At 35.2% G+C, this 12,439-nt stretch overlaps 1 protein-coding gene across 1 annotated transcript; it reads right to left on the bottom strand.

The window, feature by feature from the left end:
* Positions 1 to 353: 353 nt before the first annotated feature.
* On the bottom strand, positions 354 to 10,930 carry LOC143229806 (beta-1,3-galactosyltransferase 5-like). Its single transcript, XM_076462597.1, has 2 exons — positions 10,793 to 10,930; positions 354 to 2,896 (listed from the first exon to the last, which is right to left on the bottom strand). Exon 2 carries the CDS (start codon positions 2,889 to 2,891, stop codon positions 1,800 to 1,802), a length of 1,092 nt encoding a protein of 363 aa, XP_076318712.1. The 5' UTR covers positions 2,892 to 2,896; positions 10,793 to 10,930; the 3' UTR covers positions 354 to 1,799.
* Between the last annotated feature and the right edge of the window lie 1,509 nt (positions 10,931 to 12,439).

Genomic DNA, 12,439 nt, shown 5'->3' with positions numbered 1-12,439 from the left:
AATTGTTCAATTCATTACTCTTCCAATCTCTGTCCTGTTCAAGTGATTTCTTATAAGTTTGTAACTTCTCTGACCAATTATTTTAGCTGAAACAAAAAATGGCTAGCATACTATCATAGAATTAATATTCGATGACCGAAGAAGGTCGAAACGTTGTTCGCTCTTCTATGTAAGATATTTTCTCAACCCAAACGAGCCGTTTTGCAATTATAAATTTCTCAACAAGTGGGTTTCTCGACATCACTGAGAATTAATATTTGTTTCTTAGTTTTTGCTTATCATAATTAACGTAAAAAAAACACAGAACAAAAAATAAAAATAAAACTCTTCGCTATAATATAGTTTATTTAAAAAAAGAAAACCTGTGTATCTAATAATTTCGTTAGAGCTAGTGAGTTTTTTACATGAAATATTTTGTTAGATGTGTTGTACGGTATCACTAACACAACTGAGAACGTTTTCTGATATAAGAGTGTTCAAATGATTGTAAGAAAAAGAACGTAAACATCTTTATTTATCTCTTGATATATAGCATCAGTTTACAAGGCGTTAATTATTATTACGAGAGGAGAAAGAAGCTGAAACAAAGGGAAGTATTTTCACACTCCATTAAAAACTGCAAAAAAAGTTCAGTTAATGTTACAAATAATGGATCACAGAGTATTAACACAGAGAGTGCACACTCCTTGAGATCATATCTAAGCATTAAATTATCTTATTCTATATTGAAATCAGGAACGTTAATAACTTGATTCCTCAAGAGGCCGAAAATAGTTCGAGCCTATTTTGATCCAAATTATTCCTTGATTGGCCCGGCATGACCAGGTGGATAGGGCTCTCGACTCGTAATCTGAGGGTCGTGGGTTCGACCATCACACCAAACATGTTCGTCCCTACAGCCATGCATTCATTATAATGTGACGATCAATTCCATTATTTATTAGTAAAAGAGTAACCCAAGAGTTGGCGGTGGGTGGAGATGACTAGCTGCCTTCCATTCAGTCTTACTCTTAAATTAGGGATGGCTAGCGCAGATAGCCTTCGTGTAGCTTTGCGCAAAATTCAAAATACAGAGAAGCAAACTGGTATATAGCCAGCTCATATACTACATGATTTAACGTTAATTCAAACAAGTTTTCAATACCTATAGTGCAGAACATGTGAGTGCTATACAGGCGGATACCGACAAGCTGTAGACAAAATTCAAAAACACTCATTATTCCCTGATTATGCAGAAAATTATCATACTTGTCTTAACAATTTATGTATTATAACAGTTCTAATGTACGCAGTAAGTAAGTACTAGACCTAAAAAGGTAGCCATGAGTATTGTGAAATGCATAATTCTAACTTGCACCCCCCCCAAAAAAAAAGAAAATCATGATACCATAATATAAAGTCAATGCTTCCAGTGAATATTATTTTGTCAAAAAAAAGTTTGTTTTTTATCAAATTAAATAAGAAATATAATTGTCACTTGAAAAATGTTCTACTTTTCTAGGAGTGTAAAAAAGATAGATTTCATTAACGTTATGTTTCAAAACGGTTTATATTACAAGTTTACTTGGCGTATTTATACATATATAAGAATTTCAATGAACTGGTCTTTTACAAAACTGCATAATACATGGAAAATGTTTGGAGAATAATATTAAGTTGAAGTTGTTGTTTTTTATTATAATTATTCATATCATGTTTAAAGATCGCATATTTTTTCATATAATTTATCATCATTAGAACTCACTGACAATCGTTTGTACAATCAGCAAAACCTCCTAGGGTTATTTTGTGTATAAAGATTAAAGATTCTCAGTGTAGTGATTCGCCCTAGTTACACTTATTGTTTTATTCCATAAAGCTACAAGAATTTCCATTCCGTCGTGTGGACTAATTAATCCTAACATGTATGGACTTGATCCTTGTCCTTGCCGTAACCATTTGGTCATTTCCTCGGGCCTGTCCGAAGTATGCGCGTTGATGGGCAGTCTAGTCAAGTTCAGTGTCTCGGCTACTAGACCTGTTACGAATATATCATCAATCCAGAAGAATGGGGCATATATACTTGCTGCGAGAATATCTTTAACAATGTCCAAAGAAGCGAAGTACCCCATTCCAGAACAGTACTCTGGATACATATCAAAACTGAATTCACTTCGAGTGACACCCCACTTTCCTTTCCTGTGAGTTAGAGTACCAGAGGACATGACAGAACAAGCTAATATATTGAAGGGCTTCAAACCGAAAGTAGAAGACAGGAAGTTTAAGACCTGGAAGCTATCAACATATACATCATCATCTACTTTGAATATCATTATGGCGCTCGGACAGAACTCCATGACCCATTTGTAGCCCATCATGTGTTTGTAAGACAAATTTCTGTACGAATCCACGAAGGAACCCTGAATGATGTCACAGTACTGTTTCATTTCTTGGTAAATTCTCGATTGTAGTCTTCTGTTAGTTTGGCCGAGAAGAAAAGCAACATTAAACGTGAAATTTCGAAAGTGACGGACCGAACCCCACGTGCGTCGAATTATCTTCCGATGTACAAAATGATTAGGAGCTGAATGGACTAGTGCGAGAACAAGTGGATTTTTACTCTCACACGCGTTAAGTTTACTATTGTGGAACCTGAAATCCTTGAGATGAAGAAGTTCGCTTGGGCCGGGAAGTGACAAGACTCCTCGAGGAAAGTGGACACTGCTTTGATATTTCTTAATCTCTATGGTGTAATCCATTGTATTTGCAAGGTTCTGGAACTCTTGTATTTTAATCGTTCTGGTGTAGATAAACAGAAGCCATCCCATAGTCGATAACCATAAGAATATGTATGACGTCTTCACCCATCTACCTCTCAAATTCATCAAAATGTTCTTGAGATCCTGTATCATTGACTCTGGAACAAAATCAACTCAGTGTTAATAGTTAAATTTCAGCAGAAATAAATCTAAAACAATTATAAACACTTTGCAATTAATGAGTGTTTTGCGTTATTTTGAAATGGCAATTTTAATTAACGTGTGAAATAATTCATTAAGACATGTTATAGTATCCGTTTGTAGTTTTACTCAACAAAAGTGTCTTAACACAGATTAAACACATTTGTTTCCTTGTTTAAATGTTACAATACTTACTTCACTTCAAAGCTTTGAAAAGCAACTCAGTTAAATGCTTTTAAAGTAAACATTTGTCACATTGTTGTTTCTTTGTAGGTAAGTAGGCTCAATAGATATTTTCTGAATGTTGCTTACAAAAAACGAATTATGAAGTTTTATTAGTCCTCAAAACACAAGCAAAAATATTTTTAGATTTTTGTTTATGTTTTGCATTTTACAGTACGTGTGTGTTTTTCTTATATCAAAGCCACATCGGGCTATCTGCTGAGCCTACCGAAGGGAATCGAAACCCTCATTTTAGGGTTGTAAATCCGTAGACATACAGTTGTACTACATATCGCGTGAGCATTTTTTTTTACAATATAAATTATTATCCTGAAGGTGAAACAATTTTCCGTGAAGTAATTTCTGAAAGAGGTATTTAGAGCTAAGAAATAAAATATAGAATGTTGATGTGAAGTGACGAGTGTATCATCAATTACAGTGTAAAACAAAATTTAAAACACTAAAATTGTGATTAAGACTCAATTTGCCACTCGCAAGTTTTAATCCCATCACTTGTTTTTATTTTTGAATTTCGCACAAAGCTACTCGAGGGCTATCTGCGCTAGCCGTCCCTAATTTAGCAGTGTAAGACTAGAGGGAAGGCAGCTAGTTATCACCACCCACCGTCAACTCTTGGGCTACTATTTTACCAATGAATAGTGGGATTGATCGTCACATTATAACGCCCCACGGCAGAAGGGTGAGCATGTTTGGCGCGACCGAGATGCGAACCCGCGACCCTCAGATTACGATTCGCACGCCTTAACACGCTTGGCCATGCCGGGCCATAATTCCATCACCAAACATACTCTCTTCTCAGTGGTTTTTTACGGTAAATTCTAATTTTTGTTGATAAAATAGTAGCCCAAAACTTGGCGGTATTTAGTATTAACAAACTCTCTTCCCTCTAGTCTCACTCTTTTAAATTAGGGATTCGAGTAGCTTTACGCAGAATTTAACAAACAAACACATTAAAATTGTGTTTTGAAATATTAACAATATATCATAATGCAAAGTAAAACGGCCCGCCATACTAGGTGGTTAAGGCACTCGACTCGTAATCTGAGGGTCGCGGGTTCGAATCCCCGTCACACCAAACATGTTCGTCCTTTCAGCCATGCAGACATTATAAAGTGACGATCAATTCCATTATTTATTAGTAAAAGAGTAGCCCAAGAGTTGACGGCGGGTGGTGATGACTAGCTGTCTTCCCTCTAGTCTTACATTGCTAAATTAGGGACGGCTAGCGCAGATACCCCTCGTTTAGCTTTGCGCAAAACTCTAAACAAACAAACAAAGTAAAACACTGTAGCAACAATTAATAGAGATAGGAGAAATAAAATTCACTAAATGTATATATTTACAAAATATGTGAATCCAAGAAAAATGGAACTTAGTGTTAAATGTTTGTATTTTTTAAAGCTTGGTTTAGTACCTTTATTGAGGTAAATTTATCTGTCTAAACCTTTTTAAATATAGTAATAACGTCTTAATATAACACGTGAATTTTATTAGCATACTTTAAGCATTAAAATTAAGCCACTTTTTATAAGTTACTTTATAAGCCAGTTTATCATGTTTATAGAATAACTCTTTTTGGTAAAATGTGATATAAGTACACGCTGGGGATCTATCTTTTTATAGTTTTTTTGGTTTTCTTTTTTCTTCTAATTCTACACATTAGGACGAGTTTGTGAATGAAAAATGAGAAGTTTTTTTGTTTTTTTTTACAACAAACACTAAAATTAATATTGGTGCTTTTTGTTGAATTTTGGAAAAAGCTACTCTAGGGCTATCTGCACTAGCCTCACCTCATTTTGAAACGACAGACTAGAAGAAAGACAAGTAGTCACCACCACCTACCAGCAAATTTGTGGTTACGTTTTACCAACGAATAGTGGGATTGATCGTCGTACTGTAATATCCCTACAGCCGAAAGGGTGATAATGTTTGGTGGTCGGGACCAAATTCGAACTTGCGACCCATAGAATGCAGTTTGAGTGGGTATTAGTTTGAATTAACAGTTTTTCCATACACTAAAAATGTCATTTTAAATACGACGCACACAAAATAAATATTGTATTAATTCTGAAAACCACATCACATAAAACAGTATATCAATCTGTTCGTGTATCGGAAAAGTCTATCTTAGTGAAATTGGTATGTGTGCAAAGTAACACAATGTTCTCTCGAAATTTCATGACTTGAAAATACGTTTTACTAGATAATTAAACATTATATTGATTTTAAATACTTCGGAGTCATTTTACATGACGAAATACACATTTTTAATGAAGAGTGTAAGAAAATAGCAAACTCTTTTAAAATGGTTTTAACACATATTTAACACTGTGGACAAAAAGAAAATATCTAGAACAGTGTACTTGAATGACTTAATTGGGACTATGGCCCACTGTTATAAGCTGGCAGAAGCAAATTTGTTGACTAAAGATGATAAACTAGAGTCAGCAGCAAATTATTTGACTGTAGATATGAAAAAGAAAAATTGTGGATTATAATAAAATTATGTGAAGCTCTTCTACACGATAAACCTCCTCAAATCCCTTAGTGACACAGCGGTACGTCTGTGGATTTACAAAGCTAGAAACCGGGTTTTGATACCCGTGGTGATAAGAGCACGGATAGCCCTTTATGTAGCTTTGTGTTTAATTACATATCTATGCGAAAATTTTCAATTTAAATATCCCTACTGATTATACACAGTTCTGTAAACAACCGTAAGATAGGTTCAGTTTGGTTTGAAATTCGCGCAAATCTGTCCTAGACGTCCCTAATTTAGCAGTGTAAGATAGCTAGTCATCACCGTCCACCGCCAACTCTTGGACTACTCTTTTACCAACGAATAGTGGGATTGACCGTTACATTATAATGCTCCCACGGCTGAAAGGGTGAGCATGTTTTGTGTGACAGAGATTCAAACCCGCGACCTTCGGATTACCAGTCGAGTGCCTTAACCACCTGGCCATGCCAAGTCCCTTAACTTAGGCTGAACTTTTAGTTTTTGGAGTTTGCTTTCATCAACTTTTTTTTTTTTTAACTTATTATCACAAAGGTGTGACTTACTCGTATTGATTACCTGTTTTCTATCTGTTAACATGTCTTAACGCAACCAGAAATAGATATTACTGTCAGCAGAGAAGGTCGGGCCTGCTTGAACGAACGATTATAAATTGTCGACCAATAACGGAACGGAAGCGCAAAACAAAACTGGTTTCATGCTGTAGATGTGGTGCGAAGTGTGACTAAGGCCGACTAGTCATCAACGAGTTGACAGGACCAAACATTAGTACTGAATTAATTAAATGTTTCTAGTGCGACTTCAGTTGTTTACATAACACTGTAAAAGTGACGTAATTGTATGCATTACAGTACCACAACATTGTGAATCTGGTTACAGACTCAAACAGATCCTGAATGCATGAAAAAAAGAAAGAAACGAAATTAAAGTGCTTTGTGAAATGTGCATACCTCGTTGGTACCAGGAATACAAGTAAAGACTCCTGTTTATAACCAATCATGTTATGTTATTAGAATGTGAAATCAGCATGTTTTGTGTCTGCATTATTAGAAACAACAAATATTAAGACTTGATTTAAAGGAACGAAATTTTTTTTTTGGGAAAGTGTTATGTTTATTTCATAGACAGACATTCCATATTATATCTTCATATGAATATATCTCTCAAATAGACAGGAACAGTTCTTTAAATGATTCAAAATGCTTGGAGATTCTATAATTAAATGAATTGAAAATATCGATTGATTGTAAAATTATATCATGATAAAAATGTGTATTAATAAACACGTAACTCATTCATTTATATGTGATAAAACTAAAACTTTCCATCCAGCGGTTAATCCCAGTATTCGTTCATAAAAGAGTAGCCCAAGGGTGGGCGGACGGGTGGGGTGATTAACTGGCTTTCCTCTTGTCTTTTCCGGCATGACCACGTCAATACACCCGCCTGTATATCAAGTTGGGTCTCGCTGGTGTGTAAGAGAGTACAAATATAAAGTTTCAAACATGGCGCCGCCGGAATCTAGATAAGGAACACAATTGTCGATGCCAGATTCAGTTTCAGCGACACTGGAAAGCCACTTTTAAAACACATCATCTTTGGACATCATCTGAAGGCGTTTTAAGCCCCTTGTAAGTACTACATATTAACATATTAACAGTCTTTTATATCCATCAAATAATAATACAAATATCTTCCATAAGATTTCATCTCTCTTGAGGGATTTTGAGTAGGAAATTAGCAAACGTAAAACGAATATGACTTAATATTATCAGGATCAGATTAATAATTTTGGAGTCGCCGAACGAATTTTATATGGGGGTCCTGAATTTCACAAATACTAGCCGTCCCTAATTTAGCAGTTTAAGACTAGAGGGAAGGCAGCAAGTCATCACCACCCACCGCCAACTCTTGGACTACTCTTTTACCAATGAACAGTGGGATTGAAGGTCACATTATAACGTCCCTACGGCTGAAAGAGCGAGCATGTTTGATGCGAACGGGATTCGAACCCGCGACCCTCAGATTACGAGAGTCGAACGCTTTAACCCACCTGGCCATGCCGAGTCCTACAAATAATAATTTTAATATTTATAACAAATATAATTCAACGATTTTTTTTTCAAATAGCCGAGCACATTCGTGTAAAAGAGCAAGCTGTAAGAACATAGAAAATAATGTTATATAAAATGACTAAAATCACTCTTTACATAATAACATAGTTACAAACGTTTGTTCGTCAATGAGATATCCAGTTTTTGATTATTTCTTGTTTTTCTCCAAATGGAAGGACTCTTACGATACAAAGGGGTGAATTGTCCAACTTTGATTATAATAGATCATCGTTAGTATATCGAATTTGTATAAACTTAAATTTCTAACATCAATTCATCTTCTTTGTGATCATTGCAATGACAACTATAATTATTTGCAAACACTGAAACCTTCTCATGTTTTAAATTAAATATACCATTAATTTCGCTGTTTACACTTTTATCATAAGATCTAATACTGTATATGTAAAACTTAATTTTCCAGTTAAATTGAAAAGAGAAATAATATTAAATGATTGGCTAGTTTTGTTTATCACAAAAATTAGAACATGGACGTTTAAATTCTTGAAAAACCTTTTTCACAATTTAGTTAGCATTATTTTATTCGTAATGTATATAAATTCATAAAATTGTATATTCGTAGCTGCTTTTAAAGTTTTATTTTTTTGTAATTGTGGCAACATTCCTCAGGAATGTCTCGGGGTTATAGAAATTACCGATTCAATCATCAACTTCTACTCATAATCCGACGGTGGCGGGTTCAAATCCCGGTCGCACCGAACATGCTCGCCCTTTCAGCCGTGTGGGTGTTATAATGTGACGGTCAATTCCACCATTCGTTGGTAAAATAGTAGCCCAAGAGTTGACGATGGATGGTGATGACTAAGTACCTTCTCTCTAGTCTTACACTGCTAAATTAGGGATGGCTAGCGCAGATAGCCCTCGTGTAGCTTTGCGCGAAATTCAAAACAATCTTTTATAAACATTCTTTTTTTACTAAAAGTTAGGCTGTATTTTTTTTTAAGTTCATTTTGAAAACCTTTCATTGAGTCAGAGTTGTAACACTTTTCTCAACTTGCTCTGCTCGTGGCCTTCCATGTGGACTCTCGGGAATTAAAGTACTGAAGCGAAAATCCGCCACCTGTCTTACTCTTCTTGACGTTTTACAGTTATTATTATTACATTTTTTTACTGTGTTCAGCTCCATAACGTTTCACTTTTGCCCACTGGTGACAGCGACGCGTATTAAATTTTTAAATTTTCAATGCCGAGCGCGGGGTGGTGGTTAGCGTGATTGCACTACTAAACCCGAAGGTTTTCAATTTATGTCCTGTTTAAAAAAATGACGCGCTCTTTCTGGAGTCGTGGACACACTAAAACACTGACACACAAATGCCACTAGTCGATCAGATAAGAGCAGCACAAGAGTTGGTGGGCGATGCAGTCTAGCTGCCTTCCTTCTCGTCTTTAAGTTCAAAATATAGACAGCTGTGTGTTGATAACTCTATGTGCAAAAATTTCAAAAACAAAAACTAATGTGCATCTTATAATGAGTAATTCAATCAAGTGATACGACATTCGTTTCAAATATTAATTAACGTGATTAGGAATATATGTTTATATATGCACATACAACAAGTCTTTGTTGTTAGTGTGATTTTTGTCCTTCGAAGTCTATTGTTTAGTTTTTATTATCTATATAAAAATACAGTTGACAAAACTCTTATTCTCCGTATCATAATAATAATCACGCAATGTGAAGGAAATAATGCAGTGTATTAAACCTAAAGCAGTTTTTAATATACGTTTTTCACGACTATTGAACGTATGTATTACCAAGGCCTATATTTTACCAAAATGAACAAGTTTAAACACTGTTTTATGATGGAACTTCTTGAAAGATAGAAATCTAAGCCTGTACATTAACCATAGTTTAACATGCACCCATACGTATCACTAATTTTCATTTCCGTTCTTTAAATTTCGTGTGATCAAGTTTTTAACTGCTAAAAATTCGTATATTAAAGAATTAACACGCATTGTATTTTCAACTCTTTAACTGCGGTTGTTTTCCATAAACTAATTAGGACGTAAGTATGCGGCTCGGCGTGGCTAGGCGGGTAAAGACATTCGACTCGTAATCTGAGGGTTGGCGGTTCGAATCCCCGTCGCGCCAAGCATAGTGGCCTTTTCAGCCGTGGGGTTATTATAATGTAACGGTCAATCCCACTATTCGTTGGTAAAAGAGTAGTCCAAGAGTGGGCGGTGGATGGTGATGACTAGCTGCGTTCCCTCTAGTGTTTCACTGATAAATGAGGGACGGCAGCGCAAATAGCCCTTGTGTGGCTTTGCGCGAAATAAAAAAAAACAAACAATTACGCAATTATATAAGACTTTGGTATCTGTACTTGAGTTAGGAATAATTTAGATGATACAAATTCATTTTAAAATATATTATATATGCCTTTTACATTATCATATTTACCTTTAGGGTTGTGAAAAATTAAGATACAGTTATAACCACTTTCAAACTTAATCAGTGAAATATTTCTTAAGGAAGGAAATAATTATATTTAAACTTGAACTAATCTGCTGAGTTAGATCAAGTTATAGAAACTAGTTTATAGCAGCCTTGTTATTTAACTTGGTTTGCAAAATGAAACTAATGCCAAAATATCTAAGTCGCAAACAAAATGCTTCTATTCATTAGGTCCTAAGTAAAAGTATGAAACGTGAGTTGTTGGTTTTTTTTTTTACCAACAATTTGGTAATATTGTTAAACAACTATTGTTTAAGGTATATGAAATGCACGATTATTAGTTATGTGGAAAGTACTAAAGTTGAAAATAACTTTATATAATAGAAATTTCATATCTGTTTCTTTTTTAAAACTTTCACAAAATTAGGCCTTGGTTATGTTATATGCACTGTTCTTATTTTGTTTCTTGGGCAAAAGCAACTAAATTTGTTGTCAAGTTTTTATGTTTGATTGATCTTGTTGTTTTTTTTAGGTATTTTATACATATAATTAGACTTACCTCCAATTTCGAAAATACGTAGACAACTTAGAATCCAAATGCACCGAAGGAAGGCCTAAGATAAACAATATAGATATACGAAAGCTACGAAAGGAACTGAACAATTATTGTATTAGCTTTTTCGTAGTTATAAACACACATAACCGAGTTCACATATCAACAGATGAGAGAATTAATTGACGGGCTGATTTGTCGAATCAGCCACCACGATTTTAGTAAACCCACGTGATTGGTTGGTACCACCCAAACTACGCAGAAAGATGAAAGCAGAGTTAACATTCCGTGTCAAGGCTTTAGACATTCATAAATGACAAATAATCCAGACAAGCAGTTTTTAAATGTGATAGACACTGGTATACGATACAAAGCCAAGCTAAAAATAATTCAAGTAGTGTAATATTGAAGAGCCAAGTAAGAACAAAGTGCAAGAAATGGTCGTAAATGTTCGATACTCGAGAAAAGATTACTGTGATAAAGTAATGTTTTTTGCAACAGTGAACTGAAACAAAATTCTTTCGCTCAACAAATTCGTACGTCGAAAGTATTTTGTTATAGTTATGAGTAAGTTCTATATGTTATGGTTATGTGTAAGTTCATACGTTATAGCTAAGTAAGTATAAGTTCAATATATTATGGTTGTGTAAGTTCAGCTAGTGGTGGTTATGTGCCTACAATATTCTGCAGTAATTAAGGACAATTTTAGTAATATTTAAATAACAAAATAAGTTACAGTCGTAATGCCATTATATTACATAAGTAATAGGGTTATCGTATTGTTTTGTTTGTTTTTGAATTTTGCGCAAAGCAACTCAAGGGTTATCTGCGCTAGCCGTCTCTAATTTAGCAGTGTAAGACTAGAGGAAAGGCAGCTAGTCTTCACCACCCACCGCCAACTCTTGGGCTATTTTTTAACCAACGAATAGTGAGATTGACCGTATCGTTATAACGTCCCCACGGCTGAAAGGGCGAGCATGTTTGGTGCGACGGAGATTAGAACCCGCGACTCTCGGATTACAACACGAACGCCTTAACCCACCTGGCCATGCCAGGCCGTAGGGTTCTGGTATAGTGACTCTGTGAAAACGATATTGGAGTAGTGGTGGTCGCATATATACAAATATGTTGTAGTGACGTGAGCGTAAACGATGTCATGGTAAGTACTTCCGGGTGTCACCAGAATTCTCGGAAAGTATTCGCACACCAGTATTAAAAAACAAGTTTATTGAAACCATAAAACGAGCTTTCTGAAAGTTTGACTTCGAGGTTGGGTGAAATTGTAATTCAAGTTGAACACGTAAGAGTTGTATCTGACGATGATAAATAGAAACTTCGTTAACTGGCTAGGCTAGAGTATGTGTGGGAGGCATAACCTGTGTTCTCCGTATGTTTATAACATTGAAGAAATGAAACAGAAACCCTATAACCTGAGCGCTTTTGAAAGGTGGACCTTGCTCAATATAAGTTAACATTACATTTATACACAACCAAGTGACTTTGATTAAATTTGTAGAACGTTACAAAGGTAAAAGTACTTTTGTTTTGTTTGAATTTCTCGCAAAGCTACACGAGGTCTATCTGCTCTAGCCGTCCCTAATTTAGCAGTGTAAGACTAGAGGGAAGGCAGCTAGTCATTTCCATCCCCCGCCA

This window comes from Tachypleus tridentatus, chromosome 10 (genome assembly GCF_004210375.1).
Source record: "Tachypleus tridentatus isolate NWPU-2018 chromosome 10, ASM421037v1, whole genome shotgun sequence".
In the NCBI taxonomy this organism is placed as follows: Eukaryota; Metazoa; Arthropoda; class Merostomata; order Xiphosura; family Limulidae; genus Tachypleus; species Tachypleus tridentatus.
The sequence above is the reverse complement of the archived record's forward strand: the minus strand, read 5'-3'. Positions and strand labels throughout refer to the sequence as shown.

Coding starts and splice junctions, on each gene's coding strand:
- LOC143229806 (XM_076462597.1), bottom strand. CDS start 2,891: ATGATACAGGATCTCAAGAACATTTTGATGAATTTGAGAGGTAGATGG.